The sequence below is a fragment of the Cydia amplana genome, chromosome 12 (genome assembly GCF_948474715.1).
Source record: "Cydia amplana chromosome 12, ilCydAmpl1.1, whole genome shotgun sequence".
Lineage (NCBI taxonomy): Eukaryota > Metazoa > Arthropoda > Insecta > Lepidoptera > Tortricidae > Cydia > Cydia amplana.
The window spans coordinates 16,459,331-16,483,730 of NC_086080.1; the positions used below are offsets into that span (position 1 = coordinate 16,459,331).

At 43.9% G+C, this 24,400-nt stretch overlaps 1 protein-coding gene across 1 annotated transcript in view; it reads right to left on the reverse strand.

Annotated features, from left to right (window-relative positions):
* Positions 1 to 5,278: 5,278 nt before the first annotated feature.
* LOC134653174 (amyloid protein-binding protein 2) overlaps positions 5,279 to 24,400 on the reverse strand; it is an 82,093-nt gene continuing 62,971 nt past the window's right edge. The window contains exons 4-13 of the mRNA XM_063508522.1: positions 22,584 to 22,710; positions 20,740 to 20,892; positions 17,951 to 18,151; positions 15,991 to 16,198; positions 14,319 to 14,477; positions 12,570 to 12,687; positions 10,685 to 10,827; positions 9,280 to 9,445; positions 7,546 to 7,674; positions 5,279 to 5,430 (exon numbers count right to left, since the gene is read on the reverse strand). Coding sequence (XP_063364592.1) covers positions 5,327 to 5,430; positions 7,546 to 7,674; positions 9,280 to 9,445; positions 10,685 to 10,827; positions 12,570 to 12,687; positions 14,319 to 14,477; positions 15,991 to 16,198; positions 17,951 to 18,151; positions 20,740 to 20,892; positions 22,584 to 22,710 — 1,508 coding nt within the window. The 3' untranslated portion in view covers positions 5,279 to 5,326. The remainder of the gene's footprint in view (positions 5,431 to 7,545; positions 7,675 to 9,279; positions 9,446 to 10,684; positions 10,828 to 12,569; positions 12,688 to 14,318; positions 14,478 to 15,990; positions 16,199 to 17,950; positions 18,152 to 20,739; positions 20,893 to 22,583; positions 22,711 to 24,400) is intronic.

Genomic DNA, 24,400 nt, shown 5'->3' on the forward strand with positions numbered 1-24,400 from the left:
ACGTAAGTAAAACTTACAAGTGTATCGGACCTTAGGATATCTATGTTGTAGCTGTGTCAAGCTATATTTAGGAGCAATGTCAATTCATATTAACCTTTTGGACGCCAATGACCGATATATCCGCACCGTAGGTTCAACGCCAAAGACTGATTAATCGGTAACAGAGTAACATCGACCTACGTGCATAATACATAAAGTTCAATTTCGGTTTTGACATTTCGATGACGTGGCGTCTGAGTGACAGCTTTTGTGTTTGACACGGCGTCGAAAAGGTTAAGATTCACTAGTTGTATTTGAATTTCAATAAGCGACACACCTCTGGTTGTAACAGACCTATAGGTACACGCCGTAATATTTGAATTTAGAAATAACGCGTTGAAATTATAACATTTTCCAAAAAAATTAAAATAGTTTGTTTTGTATCCAAATCAAAAACTAGTAAAACAATTGCGTTTTGGCCTCTTGAGACCCAAAATAAAATAGAATCTCGAAATTTATAGCAGCAATGCCAATTAAAACCAAGCTGTTAACTTTATAAAACAATTGAGTTGTAAAAAAATACAAGTTAAAAGTTTACTAAAAAGGTAAAACTAAATGTAGATTTCTCATCTGCATTTTGCAGTTAAACATTAAGATCACAATGCATATGTCGAATGAGCAGATACTAGATAAGATACACTGTTGTATTTATTTAAGGTTTAAGATTTATTGCCGAAGTTTTTTACCGTTATCTAGGCCTAATTCTCATTATTTTTCATACCCTCAATTCTCAACGATGATTGTGCTCAGTTAAGATCGGTTTTCCTAGGATAGCGGTGCCGTCATATAGCGGCCGTCTCCATACTAAATAATACGGCTAAATGTGGATGTCGTAGTATTTGTATGGAGACGGCCGCTATATGACGGCACCGCTATCGGAGGAAACCAAAGCTTTAAGCAATAATTTGTGTGTAAACGACCCGCTTATTTATATGTATAAAGATGATTTTGTACTGAATGATTGGATATCACATACTTAATTTTAAATTGGAACGTATTACTTTGTTTTTCTTGGATCCAGTTTTTTTATAAAATCGCTTTAGTCTTCGTGACGCGCTAAATGTAATGAATGTATAATACATATATTAACAATTTATTACTATCTGTATCGAATCTCGAAAGTGTAAAAATATGGGTGCACTCCTTACACTCGAAAATCTGTACCGCAGCTCTTATGTCAGCGAATTAAGAACTATGTAATGGGACATATTTTTGTGTAAGTTGTATGCACCCATATTTTTACACTTGCTGTACCTTGTAGGTATGTAGGACCTGAACGACAAACTAGAAAGCAGTGCCTTGGAATTGTTGTATGTATTACTCAAATTATAGTATTAATTGATATACATATATTGTTGTTGTAATGATAAATTTTATTGTTTTACGCATTCCATCCTTGTTTGTGGAGTTACTAGATATAGTTAATCTATTATTTCACCTCGAATACATTTTAATTGTATGTATACCTGTTATTTTACTTGATTTTAAACCCAAAACCAATCCTTTTATTGTTCGACATGCTGTTTCTACCTTATAAGATCTAAACTAAAGAAATCCCATAAAATTAGGTAGGTACTGTTAAGATCGGTTTTTCTAGGATAGCTGTGCCGTCATGTAGTGGCCGTCTCCATACTAAATAATACGGCTAAATATGGATGTCGTAGTATTTGTATGGAGACGGCCGCTATATGACGGCACCGCTACGCTATCGAAGGAAACCAAAGCTTTAGGTTAAGCTTTGGTTTCCTCCGAGAGCGGTGCCGTCATATAGCGGCCGTCCCTATACTAAATAATACGGCTAAATATGGATGTCGTAGTATTTGTATGGAGACGGCCGCTATATGGCGGCTCCGCTCTCGTAGGAAACCAAAGCTTTAGTAGTAATCGGTAAGAAATAAAACAAGATAAATATTATATACACTTTTTTCAATAAATTTTCTCGTCATACAGTAAATTCGCTAAAACTAGTAAAAAATAAGCTCTAAAACAACGAAAAATAACTATATTCTAGATTTTACATAGAGTATACATTTTTAATATAAGACAAATCACTTAAAATGAGGAACATAACAACATTAAGCTCTTAACAGTCGCCGTTACATCAAATTCCTCTGTCGCGAGCAATGTGGCGGGCCGAGAGAGATGCACTTACGAGTTAAAAAGAGACAGTATGAAAGCGCAAGGGTCAAGCGTAAAGCGCTTTGACTAAAATGGCGGGAACGCCTCGGTAAATGGCAGTGCGTAGCGTGTTCGTACTGTATAAGGATATACAGTTACAGGGTCATTTTTGGACCATTAGCCATATTGTGCGAGGTGATTAGGTAGGTCATACTGAACAACTTTTTGTATGGGACCAACCCCGTAATCCCAAAAAAAAAAATTAGAACGTCCTTCCCATAGAAAACGTCGACATCCATTCGACCAAAATGTATGAAACGGCCAAAAAATTTTTTGTGATTTCGGAGTTGGACCCATAGAAAAAGTTGTTCAGTATGGCGTACCTAAACACCTCGCACAATATGGCTAACGGTCCAAAAATAACCCTGTATCTATATCGCCCGCTGATAAGATTACTATACCAAAGATAAAAAAACTCTTATGGCTATGACACGTACGAGTAAACAGGCGTATATATACTTTACCGTCTGTATCAGTCACAAAAGTGATCAAGTCTCAGCTGAAAACAGACATTACCATTTTTTCTTTAGCTGCTCTCTCGACCTCGAAACTCACTAAAGATCGGTTTTCCTAGGATAGCGGTGCCGTCATATAGCGGCCGTCTCCATACTAAATAATATGGCAAAATATGGATGTCGTAGTATTTGTATGGAGACGGCCGCTATATGACAGCACCGCTATCGGAGGAAACCAAAGCTTAACAGCAAGCGCATAGTCAGTTTCATTATATCCATCCTTGTCTATTCCAATAAAACATACAGAGACAACTCATCGAGCGCTAAAGCTAGCTCAATCCGAAATCATGACAAATAGCCATCCGAGTACCAGCAAGCTTTCAAACAAATGTAATTATTTCAATTTGAACCTTGTAGTTATCACAGCAAGGTTCAGGTTGCCTATTCAGAAATGGCCAATTTTGTGCTTGTTTGACTTTTAGGTACACATCGATTCACAAGAGCGCAGTGGTTATAAAATATTGTTAGATTAGTACAAATGTGCCATTCTCAACAAAAAGGGTACTTTTTTTGTCGGTTGTCAATAAGGCGTTATTTCCATATAAATTCAGTTTGAAATCTACCTTATCGACAACCAACAATGTGGTTGAAAACGTCACAAATCGAGATGTAACACGAGTGTTACTCTAATAAATCGAACTGTACCTTTCCACTGCTATTACAGTCAGCAGCAATAGTTACTAAGCGGGCGAGGTGTTCAATATGATCTTGACGCGACTTTATTGTTAAGAGAATAAGAGCGTGTCAAGGTAAATTTGAACACCTCGCCCGCTTAGCAACTTCTCCTGCTGACTGTACGTATAACAATAACTCCTTATAAATACTGGACATGTATTGTGCTGAAAGGCTGTATTCATATATTTTATAATTCGTATTTATACTTTTATAAACGTCATATGGTACTACAGTGAAAACTAGTAGGTATAGCGATAGTTCTGAAGATTTTCGTCAACATTTCACAGTTCAAATATTTTACAGTTCCGAGATAACAAATGTCAATATATTTGTCTGACACTGCCAAATTTTAAACAATTATTGCCTGCATGGAAGCAAAGAGTTGAAGAGGTTGGTCTGAGGAAAAAAAACGTGCTCCCGAGTTTGACAGCTGAACTAAATGGTGCTATACGGCGCCATATGATTTGATATTTCAATGTTTTGATGTTTCAATTTTGACAGCCAAAACTACTGCAGAATGTACGGGACCGTACAACATCTACTAAACTGTCTTATTCGAGGCACGAATTTATTAGATTTTATACCTCTTTTAATATTAATTCCGTAGTTATGCAGAAAACAACCAAATCCTTTTTTTTATCAATGCAGAAAGCGCCCAAATCCACTGAGCTATGGTGTAAGTCGCTTTCTACGGAAATTTGTAACTCTTTGCCTGAAGTAATATTTAGATACAAAGTTTCTTATTTATATACCTAGTACCATAGAGAAAAAAATACATAGAGTGCTCACTCCGTACATCAGTTCAGACTATTAATTTCAGTGTCTACATCTAGCGTCGAGTAGCGGAACTATCAGTACTGCTACTTGACAACAGATGTAGCACCGACCGGAAAGTCTTATCTCAACAGCATAAGACTTTCCGGTCGGTGGCGACATCTATTGTCAAGTAGCAGTACTGATAGTTCCGCTACTCGATGCTAGATGCTAATAGTCTTTTTGGTACTAAAACTGATGTATGGAGTGAGCACTCTATGTATTTTTTTCTCTATGCTAGTACGTACTTCATACAATAAAGTTACATTATGCAAAGTGTGCCACATATCCAGATATAATGATAATTTAACATAAACTTTCATCTCAAGTAACTAAATATAAACTTGAGTTGGCAGTGTCTGACATACACAAAGACTCCACGTTGAAGAAATACTTTAGTCAGTGGTCTACGTCTAAACTAATATAATTTCACTAATAGACATCGAATCGCGACTATACAGTTCGCGGGCTTGGCATTATGTACCGAAATTTTGATTCATGCACCGAAACTTCGGTACATCACGCCTTAACTGACGACCTAAACAAATCAGCATCAAAATAACCTACTTTCTGCCTTTTGGCTAAAGATAATTGATTGTAATAGAGAGGTAAAGTCTAAGAAAACAACGTATCCCTTAGTTTGACATCCAAAACATATGGCGCTGTACTGCGCCATATGTTTTGCGCTCACTGAATTGTCAAGCGTCATCTTTTGACAATCAGAGTTACCACAAAATGTATGGAGCTGTACAGCGCCATCTCGTTTAGCTGTCCAATTAGTAGCACGAAATTGTCTTAGATTTTACGATTATTTTATCTTTGCTTGTGGCTAAAAAGTAACGCAAAAACAGCTCAATCTATATAAATTCTTTGTCAAAATAAATTGCAATATTTTTGCTAAAACGCGTCCTGCGGGCTCAGCACGGTTCCATTTTTATCCACTATCACTAAGCCCGTCACTTTCGCACTTACATACTTGTTAGAACGTGACAGGTATGGTGATAAATGATAAAAATGCGTCCGTGCTACTAGGGCTGGCGTGACTTAGCTGCTGTTTAGCCGCCTGGGGTGAGGGCTGGGAGGGGACCGCGAGCGGAGCGAGGCGCTCAGTCGTTTGGCGCGTACAGCTTGGCTTGAAGCTCGTCTAGCGGCAGAACTTGCTCTGCGCCCAAGTCCGGCTGCTGTTCTGTTTTGGACTGCTCCCGTAGTTCTGCATAAAAATATAAATTGTTATAGGTGAACCAGGATCTATTGAGGGTGCGCCATGCTGCGGAATTTCACTGGAACTAATTTTTTCATACTACACTGAATTGTCACCCTATACATGAGAATAACAGCGCCCTCTTGACAATTATCATATATTACTGGTCAGGCTATACTAACTATCACTTGTATCGGAGCAATGCTAGACGAAAATCCGGTTGCACAGACTTTATATATAACGTAGGTATTCTATATATTTGTTATATTGGTACTTCTAATTTTTATCTTATATTATTTATTTTCGCCCTCTTTTATAATTTTATTGACTTTCCTCTAGTCTATTGTACTCAGTGCTATATTTGTCTACCGTTCTTCATCAATTATCATCTACTCAAAGGTTAACTGGAAGAAATCCCTTAAAGGGATAAGTTCGCCTTTGTACTGTCTATCATGTGCCATAAATTTGTGTTTTGCGTTTTGTACAATAAAGAGTTTATACATACATACATACTTTAAAATGTTTATAAATTCGGTTCACCGGCCTTTACAAAAAAGCTGCACCCATTACATAAAGTCATTCATCGTCGACCACGTCGTCGTTTCCCATTCATACATGGGTCATACAATTACTCCAATGTTTCCAATTGTTAGGTTTAGATGGCGCTGTACCGAGCGCGGCGATTCCTACATTGCGCTAATTACATTTTTATTGGGATCTAGATGTACAGCATGTTCATGTACTGACCGTGCCAATGTTGTAGTAGAAGTAGAGCCGAGTAGTGGTTGGCGCGGTGCTAGACTCGTGTGAAGTATAGTGTGTCAAAGGTCTGTTTGATTTCAAACAGACAGAGAGAATCATACTATCTTTGTCTTACACTAGTACTAGCACCCAAAAGAAAAGGAGAGTATAGTTTTTTTGTTCCTATTTACTGACAAGATTTGGTTGACCCAGTATAGTTTGTCAAATATCACGCTAGATAGAACTGTACCGCGATTTCTACATCGCGCTAACGAAGTTTTTATTAGGATTGCATATATCCTGCGTACGATTTTTTGTACATATTCCAAAATCTATTTTGAACTTTTGAGTAACTAACTAGTTGTAGGTACTAGGGATACATGTAATGTACTGACCGTGCCAGTGTTGTAGTGGTTGGCGCGGTCGTGCCGCTTGAGCTGCGTGAACACGTGGACGAGGCCGCGGTAGTCGGGGGAGTGGCTCCGTCTCGCTCGGTCACTGTGCGTGGGAGAGGGATGTACTGACCGTGCCAGTGTTGTAGTAGAGCCGAGTAGTGGTTGGCGCGGTCGTGCCGCTTGAGCTGCGTGAACACGTGCACGAGGCCGCGGTAGTCGGGGGAGTGGCTCCGTCTCGCTCGGTCACTGTGCGTGGGAGAGGGATGTACTGACCGTGCCAGTGTTGTAGTAGAGCCGAGTAGTGGTTGGCGCGGTCGTGCCGCTTGAGCTGCGTGAACACGTGCACGAGGCCGCGGTAGTCGGGGGAGTGGCTCCGTCTCGCTCGGTCACTGTGCGTGGGAGAGGGATGTACTGACCGTGCCAGTGTTGTAGTAGAGCCGAGTAGTGGTTGGCGCGGTCGTGCCGCTTGAGCTGCGTGAACACGTGCACGAGGCCGCGGTAGTCGGGGGAGTGGCTCCGTCTCGCTCGGTCACTGTGCGTGGGAGAGGGATGTACTGACCGTGCCAGTGTTGTAGTAGAGCCGAGTAGTGGTTGGCGCGGTCGTGCCGCTTGAGCTGCGTGAACACGTGCACGAGGCCGCGGTAGTCGGGGGAGTGGCTCCGTCTCGCTCGGTCACTGTGCGTGGGAGAGGGATGTACTGACCGTGCCAGTGTTGTAGTAGGGCCGAGTAGTGGTTGGCGCGGTCGTGCCGCTTGAGCTGCGTGAACACGTGCACGAGGCCGCGGTAGTCGGGGGAGTGGCTCCGTCTCGCTCGGTCACTGTGCGTGGGAGAGGGATGTACTGACCGTGCCAGTGTTGTAGTAGGGCCGAGTAGTGGTTGGCGCGGTCGTGCCGCTTGAGCTGCGTGAACACGTGCACGAGGCCGCGGTAGTCGGGGGAGTGGCTCCGTCTCGCTCGGTCACTGTGCGTGGGAGAGGGATGTACTGACCGTGCCAGTGTTGTAGTAGGGCCGAGTAGTGGTTGGCACGGTCGTGCCGCTTGAGCTGCGTGAACACGTGCACGAGGCCGCGGTAGTCGTACTCGAGGCCGGAATAACGGGACCCGAACAGCTTTAGACCTGAAAAAGAAAAACAACGTAAATATGTAGTAGGTAAAAACATAAAGTCTTGTGATGTGAAGCGTAGCTACTAGCCATGTGATAAATTAAGTAAGGTCAATGTGGCTAACTCCGTCATAGGGACTATTCCGTCCACGAGCGTATATTTCTTTGATTTTCAATCGTAGGAAAAAAACCATCTGCTTTTGATTGCTAAAACTAAAAGCAATCGCTGCATTGTCGATGAAATTATCAATTTTGTTCGTTGTTCGAGAAAGACGGAATAGTTCCTATGACGGAATTAGCCACATTGACCTTGAAATTGCAGTTCCACTACACGCTTATTAATTGGTAATCTTATACCTTTAAACGAGCAATTCTTGTTTATTTATATATTTCGGGGATCTCGAAAACGGCTCTAACGATTTCGATGAAATTTGCTATACGGGGGTTTTTGGGGGCGAAAAATCGATCTAGCTAGGTCTTATCTCTGGGAAAACGCGCATTTTCGAGTTTTTATATGTTTTCCGAGCGGAGCTCGGCCACCCAGATATTAGTGGTTAAGGCCTTGGTCTTCTATTTTATGCTATACGCGGCGTCTGACGTTAGCGTCAGCGTTCCTGACCAAAAAAGACGCTAACGTGAAAGAGACCACACCAATACATCTCTATAGTAAGTATTATGACGCAGACGCTGTAAGCGGCCGATGGCGTTTATAGGAGACCTTAGCCTAAGGGAGTACAAAGATGCGTCGTGAACGTCAGCTGTCGCTCCGTTGGCTAACTTACTGATGGCGATGGAGCGCAGGTAGAGCGCCTCCGCCGCCCTGTGCTGCTGCATGTGGTAGTTGTAGAGCGAGGCGAGGTGGCCGATGCTGAGCCCCACCTCGTAGTCTTAGGCCCCTAGGAGCTCCTCTTTAATATTAGTGGTTAAGGGAGTACAGAGATGCGTCGTGAACGTCAGCTGTCGCTCCGCTGCTTAACTTACTGATGGCGATACGTCACGCATCCTATCTACATTCCCCATAGCTGCATTGTCGATGAAATTATCAATTTTGTTCGTTGTTCGAGAAAGACGCTGGTAGACGGAATAGTCTCTATGACGGAATTAGCCACATTGACCCTGAAATTGCAGTTTCACTATACGCTTAATATCAATTCGTAATAGTGGTTAAGGGAATACAAAGCTGCGTCGTGAACGTCAGCTGTCGCTCCGTTTATTAACTCACTGATGGCGATGGAGCGCAGGTAGAGCGCCTCCGCCGCCCTGTGCTGCTGCATGTGGTAGTTGTAGAGCGAGGCGAGGTGGCCGATGCTGAGCCCCACCTCATAGTCTTAGGCCCCTAGGAGCTCCTCTTTAATATTAGTGGTTAAGGGAGTACAGAGATGCGTCGTGAACGTCAGCTGTCGCTCCGTTTGTTAACTTACTGATGGCGATGGAGCGCAGGTAGAGCGCCTCAGCCGCTCTATGCTGCTGCATGTGGTAGTTGTAGAGCGAGGCGAGGTGGCCGATGCTGAGCCCCACCTCATAGTCTTAGGCCCCTAGGAGCTCCTCTTTAATATTAGTGGTTAAGGGAGTACAGAGATGCGTCGTGAACGTCAGCTGTCGCTCCGTTTGTTAACTTACTGATGGCGATGGAGCGCAGGTAGAGCGCCTCAGCCGCTCTATGCTGCTGCATGTGGTAGTTGTAGAGCGAGGCGAGGTGGCCGATGCTGAGCCCCACCTCATAATCTTCGGCCCCTAGGAGCTCCTCTTTAATCGCGATGGCTTTCAGGTGCATCGTTTCTGCGTCCTGTAAAGGAAAAATACATTCACATTCACTGTCAACGTTTTTGTAGCGCTACGCTCGTAGCTGTTTCCCGCTTTGTAGAGGAAAACGACTATTAACAAAGAATCAATGTGTTACTTAAATAATTAACTCATATAACCGTAACTTTGTAAGGACTAGGATAAGTCAGTTTTCTTTTCAAAGTTCGGCTAAGGGCCGGTACAGACGGACTGCAACCCGACTGCAATTTATATGAGAACCGCACGCCGACTGCACAGTGCACAGTTTCCATACAAATTGCAGTTGTCTGTATCGGCCCTGAAATAAAATACTTAGTAAATATATTAAAAACGGGTCACTCACGTATTTTAAGTCGAAAAACGCCGAAACGTCGAGTTTTTAATATATTTACTATGTCTTTGTCTCACGGAAGTTTTGTTATTAATACTTTATGAGAAACCTACAGACAAGACATCCTCTAGACTGAGCATAGTAACGCTACCCCCCTCTGCCACTCATACGGTAGTTTTACTCCATCTTCGAGTCAATCCCGTGCCGTGATTGGTCCGTGTCTTTGAACGGACCAATCACGGCACGGGATTCGCTCACTTCGTCCCCCCGCACCCCCGTATTTTTGGCAGCATCGGTTTCATGAAATAATTGCTCTAAAGTAGTCTTAGTCTAGAGGATTCCTAGTCTATGGACAAACCTCATGCGCCGCATTAAAATATTTGACGTTGTCAAATTGCGCGCAGATGAATCGCTCGCGGCACAATACACGTTTTTTTTATATCTAATCAGATTTCTATCCTCCTGAGACCCCCGCTACAATGTTTTGTACATATTCCACAATCTATTCTGAACTTTCTTTTATTAACAAAAGGTTCCAAATTCAACAACAAACCAACTGCGTCGGGGTCTCAGGAGGCTGTTATTCTAGTTCGTTGATAACAATACTCGCCTGGAACTTGTGCATGCTCTGGTACAGTCGTCCGAGGTTGCCGTTGTGCTTGGCTGTCTGTACGTTCTTCTCTCCGAACGCCATCATGGACAGCTGTAGCGCCGCCTTGTGCGGTGTTCGACTGTACTGCCGTTACATAAACAATACTCGCCTGGAACTTGTGCATGCTCTGGTACAGTCTGCCGAGGTTGCCGTAGTGCTTGGCTGTCTGTACGTTCTTCTCTCCGAACGCCATCATGGCGAGCTGTAGCTCCGCCTTGTGCGGTGTTCGACTGTACTGCCGTTACATAAACAATACTCGCCTGGAACTTGTGCATGCTCTGGTACAGTCTGCCGAGGTTACCGTAGTGTTTGGCTGTCTGTACGTTCTTCTCTCCGAACGCCATCATGGACAGCTGTAGCGCCGCTTTGTGTAGTGCCTCTGATTCTTCTAATAGCGATGGTTCTATAAAAATAAATAACACAATGTGAATATTACTTGTTTTAAATTTAAATCAGGCAACAAAGCATGACATACAATACATATATTTTATAAACTTAAAACTATTTAACTTAACGTTACTGTACGTTGGTTTTTCAGGGATGATTATTTATCATGTGAACAGATTTCAACAGTTTTTGTATTAAAAACTTTTAAAAATGTCATATACTAAGAAAAAGTGACCAAGGCCTGCAGTGCCCCGGGCTGGAATCGAACCAGCGTCCTCTGCTATCGCGGCAGGTGCCTGTTTTAGTGGTTAGGTGGCAGTTTTTTGTTTTATTTTGAAAGAAGGTGTCTTTAGTGTAATCTCATACATGTTCCATGTACACATGTACATATGTATATTTTCTAAATCAAATTTCTATTACACCTTATGTGTATAATTGCATGAATTCTATAGTGATTTAAATTGTATTTTGTTTTCCTTATTTTCTCGTAATGCATGTTAATTATAAGATGTAATTATTTTTGAAAAGATGTGTCCCGCCGAGTTTGTTGCCGGTCCCATAATGGGATACCCTCCTCCAATTGAGGGGGGATTTAAATCTTCTCGGGGGCAGAGGTATAGGGTTGGAGCCGGTTTACCTAGCTTTATTTGACGTTCATAAGCGCATTGTAATTATGCCTACTTGAATAAACTATCTTTTATCTTATCTTATCTTATCAAGTATAATAAATACCCGCAAAGGGGCTTAAAGAGCCCTAGGGTACTAAAAGAGCCTTCAATGCCCTGCGCGTCCAGTACAACAATGGGTTCAGGATGCTGTTGGGACTGCCTTGTTTTTGCAGCGCGTCAAGTATGTTCGCGGAGGCGCGCCCTGACTGTTTCGGTGCGATCATACCACAGACAATCCAACCTCTAGACATAGCATAGTCGCGCTACCCCCTCTGTCACACATACGGTAGCGTTACTCCATCTTCGAGTCAATCCCGTGCCGTGATTGGTCCGTGTCTTTGAACGGACCAATCACGGCACGGGATTCGCTCACCTCGTCCCCCCGCACCCCCGTATTTTTGGCAGCATCGGTTTCATGAAAGATTTGGCCTAAGCTCAGTCTAGAGGTTGGATTGTCAGTGGATCATACGCAATAGAACGGCCTCCCTGATGCGTCGCGTGCGTGACAGTTCCAACAGCCTCTTGCGCCTAGTGCTAGAATCGCCTGCTTGTGCCTTCTGGGACGATGTACATATGGGGTCCAGAGGCGTAGTTTATAATTTATTATAGGTAATTTAGTATAAGTCTCACTAACATAAGATTAAGGGAATGTACACTAACACTATGGACACGGTCCGAAATAAAATATATTGAATTGAATTGAATTAAATAGCAAATTATAGAGTATCGCCGGTATAGTTTGTAGCTTTCTAGTAGACCCCGAAGGCTTATCCTATTGTCTATTGTTCAGTAAAACCGCACGTGCTACTTACCTGCAAAAAAGGGTCCTAATTATTCTATTTGGCACCTGAGCGCGGGCTAGTCCAACGCTCAAAAAACCAGTGTAGGTGCGCTCTCCGATAACGCGCCTCTGTTACGCATCTCGATGACACATTTTAGACTGGTTCTGTAGCGTTCGACTCGCCGGCACTCAGTAACCGAAGTATCGATTTTTTATGCCGGTGGTTGTGGCACGTGGCACGAGCGGTTTTTCTTAACAATAGACAATAGGATTAGCCTTCGGGGTCTATTAGAAAGCTACAAAGTGTACCGTTCTGTCCGCGCATCTCCTGGTGCGGCGCGGGCGTGTCGAGCGCGATCTCCTCGAGGATGAGCGCCTTCACGCGCTTGGCGGACGCCAGCAGCAGGTGGTCCGTGGGCACCAGGGTCTGGGGAACACAACAAAAGGTCCATCAGCTGCGATCAAAATTACTTACGTTAATAAACGTTTGACAAATCTAACAAACTAAAGCTTTGGATTCCTCCGAAAACGGTGCCGTCATATGACGGCCGTCACATAGCGGCTGCAAAAGACGGCCGTCTTTACGGTGGCGACATGTGGAAAGTACCACGGCGTCATAACACACCGTCATCCACCAAGGTCAAAGCGGCAAATTTGAAAAATGTGATAACGTCCCATAGAAAATTTGAATGCGCGATGGGATAACGTCCCATAGAAAATTTGAATTTCGCGCCTTTTCCTACTGACAAGATTTGCTTGATCATCTATAATTTACTTGGAGGATGAAATATCATCAGAAGAGGAAAATAATCTTAGTACGGAATCATTTATTCAAATCTCGTGTCATTTATTCAAAATGGCGTCACCGCTATCTAATAAAACGTTCACGAAACTATCGACAAGGTCATGACGGCCGTCATCTTACGTTACGTTGACAATCAACGTAACGTAACGCCGTCTAGGAAACCGCGCCATCTTGTTTACATAGACAACGTTCTAGTGACGTCAGTCAACGCTATATAGCGGCCGTAATATGACGGCACCGTTTTCGGAGGAATCCAAAGCTTAAGGGCCAGTTGCACCAACCACAATTAACATACTAATCAACGTCACGCAGCATAGAACTATGAAACTTCCCAGAGAATAAAATTTTGCGAACGCTTTAACGGTGACAGACGGCTTGGTGCAACCGACCCTAAATCAAATTGAAACCGAGTCAAATTTAACAGATTGTAAGAGGTTGCTAGGTTTCATGAGTAAAGGGGTAAATCTGGCATGGCGTGTACACCAAGTTTGGACGCACTTTTACAGATGCATTCACATTATTGAATAAAAGTTGACACAGGGATTGTAAAGTCAGTCACATCAACATTACATAATCAGTTTTACGTTTTTCTGATACTACAATTCTACCACAGCACCACTTAACTAAGAGACGATAGACAAGCCCGGATTTAGAGACCTAGGACCCTTGGTATTTGGGGACCCCTTCTCCATCTCAAAACCATTGCTAGGTTGCCTGGGGCCCTAGGGCCGGACTTTTGGGTCTAGGCGGAAATCCGGCCCTGACGATAGATGATTGGTGACGTAGTTGAGCGGAAGCAGTGTTATATTCTATTTTTAGGGTTCCGTACCCTAAGGGTAAAAACGGGACCCTATTACTAAGGCTCCGCTGTCCGTCCATCCATCCGTCCGTCCGTCCGTCCGTCTGTCACCAGGCTGTATCTCACGAACCGTGATAGCTAGACAGTTGAAATTTTCACAGATGATGTATTTCTGTTGCCGCTATAACAACAAATACTAAAAACAGAATAAAATAAAGATTTAAGTGGGGCTCCCATACAACAAACGTGATTTTTGACCGAAGTTAAGCAACGTCGGGCGGGGTCAGTACTTGGATGGGTGACCGTTTTTTTGCTTGTTTTGCTCTATTTTTTGTTGATGGTGCGGTACCCTCCGTGCGCGAGTCCGACTCGCACTTGGCCGGTTTTTTTTACTAATCAATCATAATAAACTCTCATCAGTCTTCAGTTATATGGTAGATATATAGTTTCTCACCTCTATAATACGGATGGCGCGCTCAGCATGGTCGCGCGCCTTGTAGAAGCGGCCGGAGGAGTATTCCAGCACGTATAGTGCGTATGCCAGGTCCTCTTGAGCTGTGGCCACGTGAAGGCTGCTCCGGCCGAACACGCGGCGTAGTGTTGCCAGTGCCTCCTAGAACATTATATATTTTATTTGTTTTTTAACACATACAGTGCCGAAAACCCGACTATGGGTTATGATTGCGTTCCCAGGCCGGACGACCCGATAGTCGGGATCGTGGTACTACAGCTTTATATGATGAAAATTTTGTGGCCTGGCGCGGATGTCTTGTTTTGCTGGGTGGCAATGAATGTGTTAAATGCCGTCACAGAATAAGTAATTAGTACTACCGTACAGAAAGGACACTTACAAAACCGAAGTTTGACAGCGATTCAGGGTCGAATCATGATATTTTCTAACTTCTGGCAGTATCACTTTTGGCTATTTAGGGTTTTCAAAATTCAAGTAATTATTTTATCTGTGGTCGGCACACAAAGGGACGTCAAGTTGAGTCAACCCTAATAATTACTTCGCTCATATCACTCGGCTCACCACGACAGATCATAGTGTTAGGGTGATTCGCTTAAGGTTAAGAATTCAGCACTATAAACATTATATTATATAAACGCCTCGTACACGACCACGCTGTGCGGGATGTAGTCGAATAGAGTCGATGTTGACCTGACTAGTGTTACGGCCTGGCATGCGAGTGCTACGGACTACGGCCTGCCAAGTGAGTGCTACATCTGCCGTGCTAGTGCTACGTCTGTCGTATTATTTAGTGCTACAGCCTGCTGGACTAGTCACTATATACACACTTCGTACACGGCGACACTTTGTAGCCGTAGTCGAGCAGCGCGGCGGCGTAGCGCGGGTGCGCAGCGCCGAACGCCTGCCTCGCGAGTGCTACGGCCTGCCGGGCTAGTGCTACGGCCTGCCGGACTAGTCACTATATACACACCTCGTACACGGCGACACTGTGCGGGATGGAGTCGATGTTGAGCAGGTAGAAGCCGTAGTCGAGCAGCGCGGCGGCGTAGCGCGGGTGCGCAGCGCCGAACGCCTGCCTCGCGAGTGCTACGGTCTGCCGGGCTAGTGCTACGGCCTGCCGGACTAGTCACTATATACACACCTCGTACACGGCGACACTGTGCGGGATGGAGTCGATGTTGAGCAGGTAGAAGCCGTAGTCGAGCAGCGCGGCGGCGTAGCGCGGGTGCGCAGCGCCGAACGCCTGCCTCGCGAGTGCTACGGTCTGCCGGGCTAGTGCTACGGCCTGCCGGACTAGTCACTATATACACACCTCGTACACGGCGACACTGTGCGGGATGGAGTCGATGTTGAGCAGGTAGAAGCCGTAGTCGAGCAGCGCGGCGGCGTAGCGCGGGTGCGCAGCGCCGAACGCCTGCCTCGCGAGTGCTACGGTCTGCCGGGCTAGTGCTACGGCCTGCCGGACTAGTCACTATATACACACCTCGTACACGGCGACACTGTGCGGGATGGAGTCGATGTTGAGCAGGTAGAAGCCGTAGTCGAGCAGCGCGGCGGCGTAGCGCGGGTGCGCAGCGCCGAACGCCTGCCTCGCGAGTGCTACGGTCTGCCGGGCTAGTGCTACGGCCTGCCGGACTAGTCACTATATACACACCTCGTACACGGCGACACTGTGCGGGATGGAGTCGATGTTGAGCAGGTAGAAGCCGTAGTCGAGCAGCGCGGCGGCGTAGCGCGGGTGCGCAGCGCCGAACGCCTGCCTCGCGAGTGCTACGGCCTGCCGGACCAGGAGCCCCGCTTGACCGAAGCGTCGTTTAACCACGCAGGCTTTGCCGCACGCTCGAAGGACTTCGATTGTGATCCTGCAAGCAAACGAAAGTACATAGTTATACACTTATTATGTGAGTGATACCTGTTATTTTACCAAATACTTTGGCGATACTTTTTTGCGCGATTTAATACTTCCGACAATGTGAAATCCTCGTGATCGAGAATTGAAGTTCTTACCTGAACTAAATCAAACCCTCCATAACACGAAACATTTAAGTTTAACCCTCATTAAGCTGATTTAACGACCGATTCTAAAATAAATCAAGTAGGAATAAGTACATTAAATAAAATCATTCAAAGTTAATACCCTCCTTGAACACACAATACTCGTATCGTTGACCCTATTCGTCTAGCCCTTGAGATTCAAGTTATCGCGGTCCCACTGTATCTAAATTTATGTTCACCATAAAATCTATAACTATTAGAGTGGATAAAAATATACAGTTAATTAACATAGAAATAGCTTGTTGTTATAATAAGGTTCAACATCGTATAGTCAAGAAGTGCCGCTGTTTATTTAACCATGTTTGTAGCATGGATAACTGTAGACCCCTTAACCCGTTTCTATTCAGGGCTATAACCGCGAAAATCGAATTCGTCAATTGCGGGCGTTTTTCTCTGTCACTCTAATTACGTCTTAATGAGAGTAAAAGAGAAAGATCACCGCAATTTGCGAATTTCGGTTTTCGCGGTAGGCTCCAGAACTCAGGGATGGGAAACTTGGCCACGGGGGACGGTTGCTGCGGTATAAAAACGTTCCGAGTGCGATGTAGAAATCACCCGTATCAGCACAGCGCCATCCAGTGAGCAATAGGGAATAATACGCGAAACTCTGCGTACAGGGCGCCACTTCCACAATCCGTCACAATCTAAGGGTCTACAGCAAACGAGAGTCAAAATTTTGTTATCTAACCTCTCTATCACTCTTGCATATTTGTGAAGACTTGTCAAAAAACAGTTTACGGCTCAGTAAGTTACTCTATGGTTTACGAGAGGCGCTAGTGCTGCACTCTGGCGGCAGAACATTGCAGTAATACTTCCACAGACTAGGAATACTCTAGACGGAGTTTCGAGCAATTATTTCATGAAACCGATGCTGCCAAAAATACTGGGGTGCAGGGGACGAGGTGAGCGAGTCCCGTGCCGTGATTGGTCCGTTCAAAGACACGGACGTCACAAAAGACACTTTGACTCGAAAATGGAGTAAAACTACCGTATATTTGTGGCAGAGGGGGTAGCGTTACTATGCTCAGTCTGGAGGATGTCTTGTCTGTGCTGCGCTATAAAAACGTTCGAGTGCGATGTAGAAATCCCCCGTAACTACTATTTACTGTTACTATCATTTTCTTTAATTTAATGAATGTTTTAATTAGGTATACAGGATTTTGACTCTTGGAGACCCTATACATCTCTAAGGATAATTTGATTAACTACTATATATTGTAATCTTTTAGTTATGATGACACTTAGAGACATTTACATCTCTAAATAATTTTAGATTATAGTTTTTGTATCTTTGTGGTTTTTTTTTCAATACTATTGTTATTGCGTTTTTTGTAATTCGACATTTAGAGGCTTTATACATCTCTATGTTAGTTTGATTTGATATTTACGGCTTAGTTGTATTTTATAATTATTGATGTGTTTTTTTTTTGCTGTATGTAAATTCCATATTGACGTGTAAAAGTGCCCTTGTGGCCTATTTGCTGAATAAATGTTGATATTTGATATTTGGTAACCGCACAGCTCCATCTAGTGAGCAATTCGCGCAACGTGTCACTTACTTTGCCGGCGTGTCAGGCCGAAGCAGACGCAGTGCGCGCATGGCCCACGCGTGCGCGGCGCTGTAATCGCAGCGCACGAAGAACAGCGCGCTGAACTCCTTGAACAAACGCGCCAGCAGCGCCGAGAGCGCCCACTCGCTGCCCGCCTCCTGCGGGTCCGTCAGACCGGGGACTTGGGGGAGGATGTCGCATGTGTCCAGTCTGGAAACGAAACCAGCCCTCACTATATGCTTATTAAAATATACAACCACCTACCGAACTCCCTAAAAAATATTGAAAAACTGCCGATGTTTAATAAACGCTTGAAAACATTTTTATCCAGCAAATGCTTGGAGGATACAACTAAACGGAGTAGCCATTAACAGGCTTTCCCCTCTGTCGAAAATAGGCGGCCAACGGTCATACACAATGTATGGACTGACGTTTATCTGACATGGCTATTTTTACGTTACGCATACATTTGACGTTCCCCTCCCCCGCAAAAATCGGCAGACTGTTTTGTACAGAAAATTACAGACATGGCGTCTCCGTTTGATTATATCCTCCAAGAGCAAATGTTACTATAATATTAATGAATTTTTTAGCGATAAACATGATTAACAATGTTAATTTATATGCATGTTAGTCTTAAGTATGTTGCTGTGCCCTTGCAGGGTGTCACATGTAAACCCACCTACTCATAAGCTCCACCTAATAATGTGTAATGTGATATGCAATAAACATTTTGAATTTGAAACAGTCAATTGATACATTTTGAACCTTAAACTTACGTAATTAAGGTTCACTTTCGTTTGTAGATATTCCTTCGGCACTTTAGAATTGAAATAGAGGCGAATAGGGATGATGACACATGTTGAATTTTATAACAAAATCTAGTAAAATAGATAGCAAACGAGTAATTTATCACAATAATGTGGATATTAAAATAAAATATTGAAAAATTACAAAAATACAGGACCTGAAAGTTTCAAAATTTTAGTTTTTTTTTTACATTTCATGCAATAAAATATTGTATAGCAACTATATACATAAACGCAATATTTCACCGACAAAAACGTAATTTTCTTGTTTTGTCCATACTACAAGATGGGCGATGACGTCACGGCTCTTGGCCGTTTTGTATAGGGCGCTTCGCGAGTGAAGTGCGACTGTCGGCCTTTGACTACAATTTCTGACTTTTCCGTTACTTTAATGCAATGAGTCCCATATAGACATTTGATCCTAAAAACAAACCCGGTCGATTGATACCATTAAAAAAAATTAGTCATGTAGGCTATTGTCAAAGTAAATTAGACGTAGATGGATGGCGTTAATTTCAATATTTAACAAATTAGGTAACACATATCAGTGAATGAATAAGGGTCAAAGTCAAATGGCGTTCTAACAGTTTCAATCGGTTCATGGCAATACATGTATTGGGGCTACATAAATTACCATGACAGTAACTCTCTATTCATCACTCTATTCTCTTTGAATTGTAGCTTATGGCCTGGCCACGACATTGCGCGATTGGCTTCGGCTAAGGCGAAAATCAGAGGTGGGAACGAAGGCGGTCGGTCCGATCGCTGTCTCGCTCCAACCTATGGTTGTCGCCTTAGCCTAAGCCAGTCGCGCAATGTCGTAGCCAGCGCGTTACTTGTTATTTGTAAGCAGTTAGCGCTAGTTCAGAATAAACCTTACTGCACGGACGTAAGGTCTGTTTACCTGCGGCTGCACTCCTCGGAGACATGTCTGGGCGTGTCTGGACGGGCGGTCTGTGCGGGAGCGTCGTCGGTGAGGCTCGGCAGGTTGAGCGCTAGTTCAGAATAGACCTTACTGCACGGACGTAAGGTCTGTTTACCTGCGGCTGCACTCCTCGGAGACATGTCTGGGCGTGTCTGGACGGGCGGTCTGTACGGGAGCGTCGTCGGTGAGGCTCGGCAGGTTGAGCGCTAGTTCAGAATAGACCTTACTGCACGGACGTAAGGTCTGTTTACCTGCGGCTGCACTCCTCGGAGACATGTCTGGGCGTGTCTGGACGGGCGGTCTGTGCGGGAGCGTCGTCGGTGAGGCTCGGCAGGTTGAGCGCTAGTTCAGAATAGACCTTACTGCACGGACGTAAGGTCTGTTTACCTGCGGCTGCACTCCTCGGAGACATGTCTGGGCGTGTCTGGACGGGCGGTCTGTGCGGGAGCGTCGTCGGTGAGGCTCGGCAGGTTGAGCGCTAGTTCAGAATAGACCTTACTGCACGGACGTAAGGTCTGTTTACCTGCGGCTGCACTCCTCGGAGACATGTCTGGGCGTGTCTGGACGAGCGGTCTGTACGGGAGCGTCGTCGGTGAGGCTCGGCAGGTTGAGCGCTAGTTCAGAATAGACCTTACTGCACGGACATAAGGTCTGTTACCTGCGGCTGCACTCCTCGGAGACATGTCTGGGCGTGTCTGGACGAGCGGTCTGTGCGGGAGCGTCGTCGGTGAGGCTCGGCAGGTTGAGCGCTAGTTCAGAATAGACCTTACTGCACGGACATAAGGTCTGTTACCTGCGGCTGCACTCCTCGGAGACATGTCTGGGCGTGTCTGGACGAGCGGTCTGTGCGGGAGCGTCGTCGGTGAGGCTCAGCAGGTCGAGGGCTAGTTCTGAATAGACCTTACTGCACGGACATAAGGTCTGTTACCTGCGGCTGCACTCCTCGGAGACATGTCTGGGCGTGTCTGGACGAGCGGTCTGTGCGGGAGCGTCGTCGGTGAGGCTCAGCAGGTCGAGGGCTAGTTCTGAATAGACCTTACTGCACGGACGTAAGGTCTGTTTACCTGCGGCTGCACTCCTCGGAGACATGTCTGGGCGTGTCTGGACGGGCGGTCTGTGCGGGAGCGTCGTCGGTGAGGCTCAGCAGGTCGAGCGCTAGTGCGTACGTTTCGGCCGCGGCCGGGAAGCAGCAGTAGGCCGATTGTGTGTTTAGCAGTCTGTAACGAAACCATTAATTAACTAATTGTTTTAAATTCTACGCACATTACTTCTTCAGATCACAAAAGGGAGGGGACTTCAGAGTCAACAGACTGCAACAAAAGACAAATATGTATGTGACATGTTTACTTGCCTCTACAAAAAAGATGTCAGATTTTCCTTGTGCAAGATATTATTACAAGTGACAATTGAATCATCATTATCAACCTAGCGTTGTCCCAGTTTTTGCCACGGCTCTCTTGGGGAGCTAGGGTCCGCTCCGCCACCTAACCTCCAGCCCAGAGGGGAATCTAGACCTTATTGGGACTTCCGGTGACAATTGGATAATTTGGAACATATATCAAACATACATATAAATCATCGATAAATTAATTTATACTATGTTAGGAAATATTTGCTTTAACGCAAGAACCAGATCCATAAATAAATGCATAGATAAAGATGATTCTCACATTACATAACCATGTATGTTTTAATTAGGACAAGCACAGGTCAATGGCACGAGTCAGAAGAACACGTGAATTTTGTCACGTCTCAGATTGTATAGCACAACTTGCTAGTGGACCGGAATTGCCAGTTAACCATGTTAATGTATTTTAGCACCTACTTAATACTTTAACACATTGGGTAGGAACTTAAAACGAAGTGGTGTATTTGCGCGTACTCTGTATAATCTTTTAATTCTTGTTTGTCCACTTAAGTTGCAGGCACGCTAATTTACATCGCAAATGAAAATAGGATAAGATGCTAAATACGTACAAAAACACTGTACTGTGTACTACGATCCAAAACACTAATAGCGGACGTGGCTGAAACAGCCGCCAAACTGAAGTGGAACTGGGCGGGACACGTTTGCCGTATGCCGAATGATTTGTGGGCTAAAACAACAACCAATTGTGTCCCACATCAAACCCGGGGTCGCGGCAAACCTCGACGGCGTTGGCGAGATGACCTTGACGCCTTTGACAGGAACTGGTGGGAGACGGGTCAAGACCGGGATACGTGGAAAAGGAGGAGGGAGGCCTTTGCCCAGCAATGGGACACTCTAGGCTCATATAAATAAAATAAATAGTTATAAATAAATACGTATAGGACATAGGTAGAGTAGATACGTATCTAAAAAGTGCGTCCTGTCTTTAACAGCAGAAATAAAGGTCGTAGTAATACATTGCAGTGCATTTTGCAGTAATCAAGAAGGTTCTCGAGCGTTGACGTTGGACGTCGTATACCTACGTTTGTCTATCGCAATTATAGTTTGTCAAAGGACTGTCTCATTTCAAACCTAGATAGAGATAATCCTACTGTATTTTACTTACAAGATGAGTATAGTTTTTTTTGTTCTTATTTACTGACAATTTGGTTTGACCAACTATATGTTCAAACGGGGCCGGGGATATTTCGTATTGCATAAACGTCTCCTCGGCAAAGAAATCAAGAGATGCTGAATAGTATTTGATTACTCAAAGTGAGTTGGCATAGTTAGAGACTTTTAGAATCAGTGTAGCAGGCGTGGCTCATTCCGCGATTTCATCGTGTCGCTATAAGTACATGCGGCCCACACCAATTTTGGTGTCTAGCCATAGTAGTTGCCGCGCACCGCTACGGAACGGACGTCTGACGGACTGAACGGACGCGTTTTGTTAGAGAGCGAATCTTCTGTACCTAGTATTTATTCTGTGGTAGTACATACCTGTGGCAACATTCGAGAGTGAGTCGTGTGTAGTGCGCGCTCGGTGGCTGCGCGCGGCACAGCGCGCGACAACGCAGCAATACGCGTTGTGCGTCCGCGTACCAGCCAGCCTCATTCAAAAAACCGCCTGCAATAGACACAAAATATTTTGTTTAAGATAAACCTTTTTGATAACAATAACACGCTTAAGTTAGTACCCCCTTTTTAGGGTTCCGTACCTCAAAAAGAAAAAACGGAACCCTTACTTATAGACCATCCAATTATAGAAAAAAAATACAGAGAATAGTTCTTTACCTAAGTATAGATGACAAGAAAATCTATTAGAAATGTGCAGTCAAGCGTGAGTCCGACTTTATGTACGGAACCCTTGGAACGCGAGTCCGACTCGCACTAGCCCGGTTTTTTAATTAGGTACCTACTAATTTTTTTTTATTTACTACAGAATTTTACGTCAATCTGCATGACAATTTGTTGGTGAACGGAAAGTATTATTTACGTATAGTTAAAACACAAACGTAAACCATCATTTTGAAACGCTGCGGAAAAAAACATTATTTTTCATTCAATGTTTTTGTAATATCTGTCATACATTTTAGGTGATTGACAACAAGTAACGAAAAAAAAAAACCCGGCCAAGTGCAAGTCGGACTCGCGTTTCAAGGGTTCCGTACATTAAGTCCGATTCACGGACACGGTTGACTCCAACATTTCTAATAGGTTTTCCTGTCATCTATAGGTAAAGAACTATTTTGTGTATTTTTTTTCAAAATTTTAGACCCAGTAGTTTCGGAGATAGGGGGGGGGGAATGGTCAATTTTTGCCTATTTTCTTGAATAACTGCTAAACTATTTATCCTAAAATTATGAAAAAAAAATATTTGAGACTCTTACAATGAGCTCTTTCATTTGATATGTAACACGATATAGTATGAAAAACTTTATTTTTAAAATTTCTCATTTACCCCCCAAAAATGGCCTCCATATTTAATTCGTTTATTTATACGTTACACGTCCATCTTTGGGTCGCAAAATTACATATGTGTGCCAAATTTCAATTTAATCCAGTCCAGTAGTTTCGGAGAAAATAGGCTGTGACAGACGGACAGACAGACAGACGCACGAGCGGCACGAGTGATCCTATAAGGGTCCCGTTTTTTCCTTTTGAGGTACGGAACCCTAAAAACATAACGTAATAAAGGTTGTGCATGTAACTTGTTCGCTAAATTAAATTTTGTCACATTCTGACAAACGTAAATGCCAAAATGACGGACAGGGTCAAATGATTATCAAGGGCTTGTTAGAGACACGTTTATGATCAGGGGTCGGACAAAAAGTGCGGATGACGTCAAACCACTTATAGGATGATTTCAAATAGTATTTTTGATTTTCATAAACAATTATCACTTATCATTTATCAACCTCTTTATTAAACGATATCGCCACTTGAAATGAGTACCTACTTAAGTACGTTTTTGACTGACACATTGTCAATCAGATGAACAATAAATTGACTTCGTTATTTAGCTAAAATTTATATTTACTAATGTATAAGAAAACGCTCTAAAATGTCATCTTTACTCGAATATTGTGGCAAGTTTCGTGAAATTTATTTTATTCACTACATCACCCTACCACCTGTATTATTAATTCCATGGATTTATTTACGATTATTTTGTTACTTCATTAATACTACTTTGTTACTACATGTCACACGGAAGTTTAAATACAAACTCAAACATCATCCTGTGTGCAAGATTACGTCATTTTTACGTCATCCGCACTTTTTGTCCGACCCCTGTTTATGATGAACGCCATGAG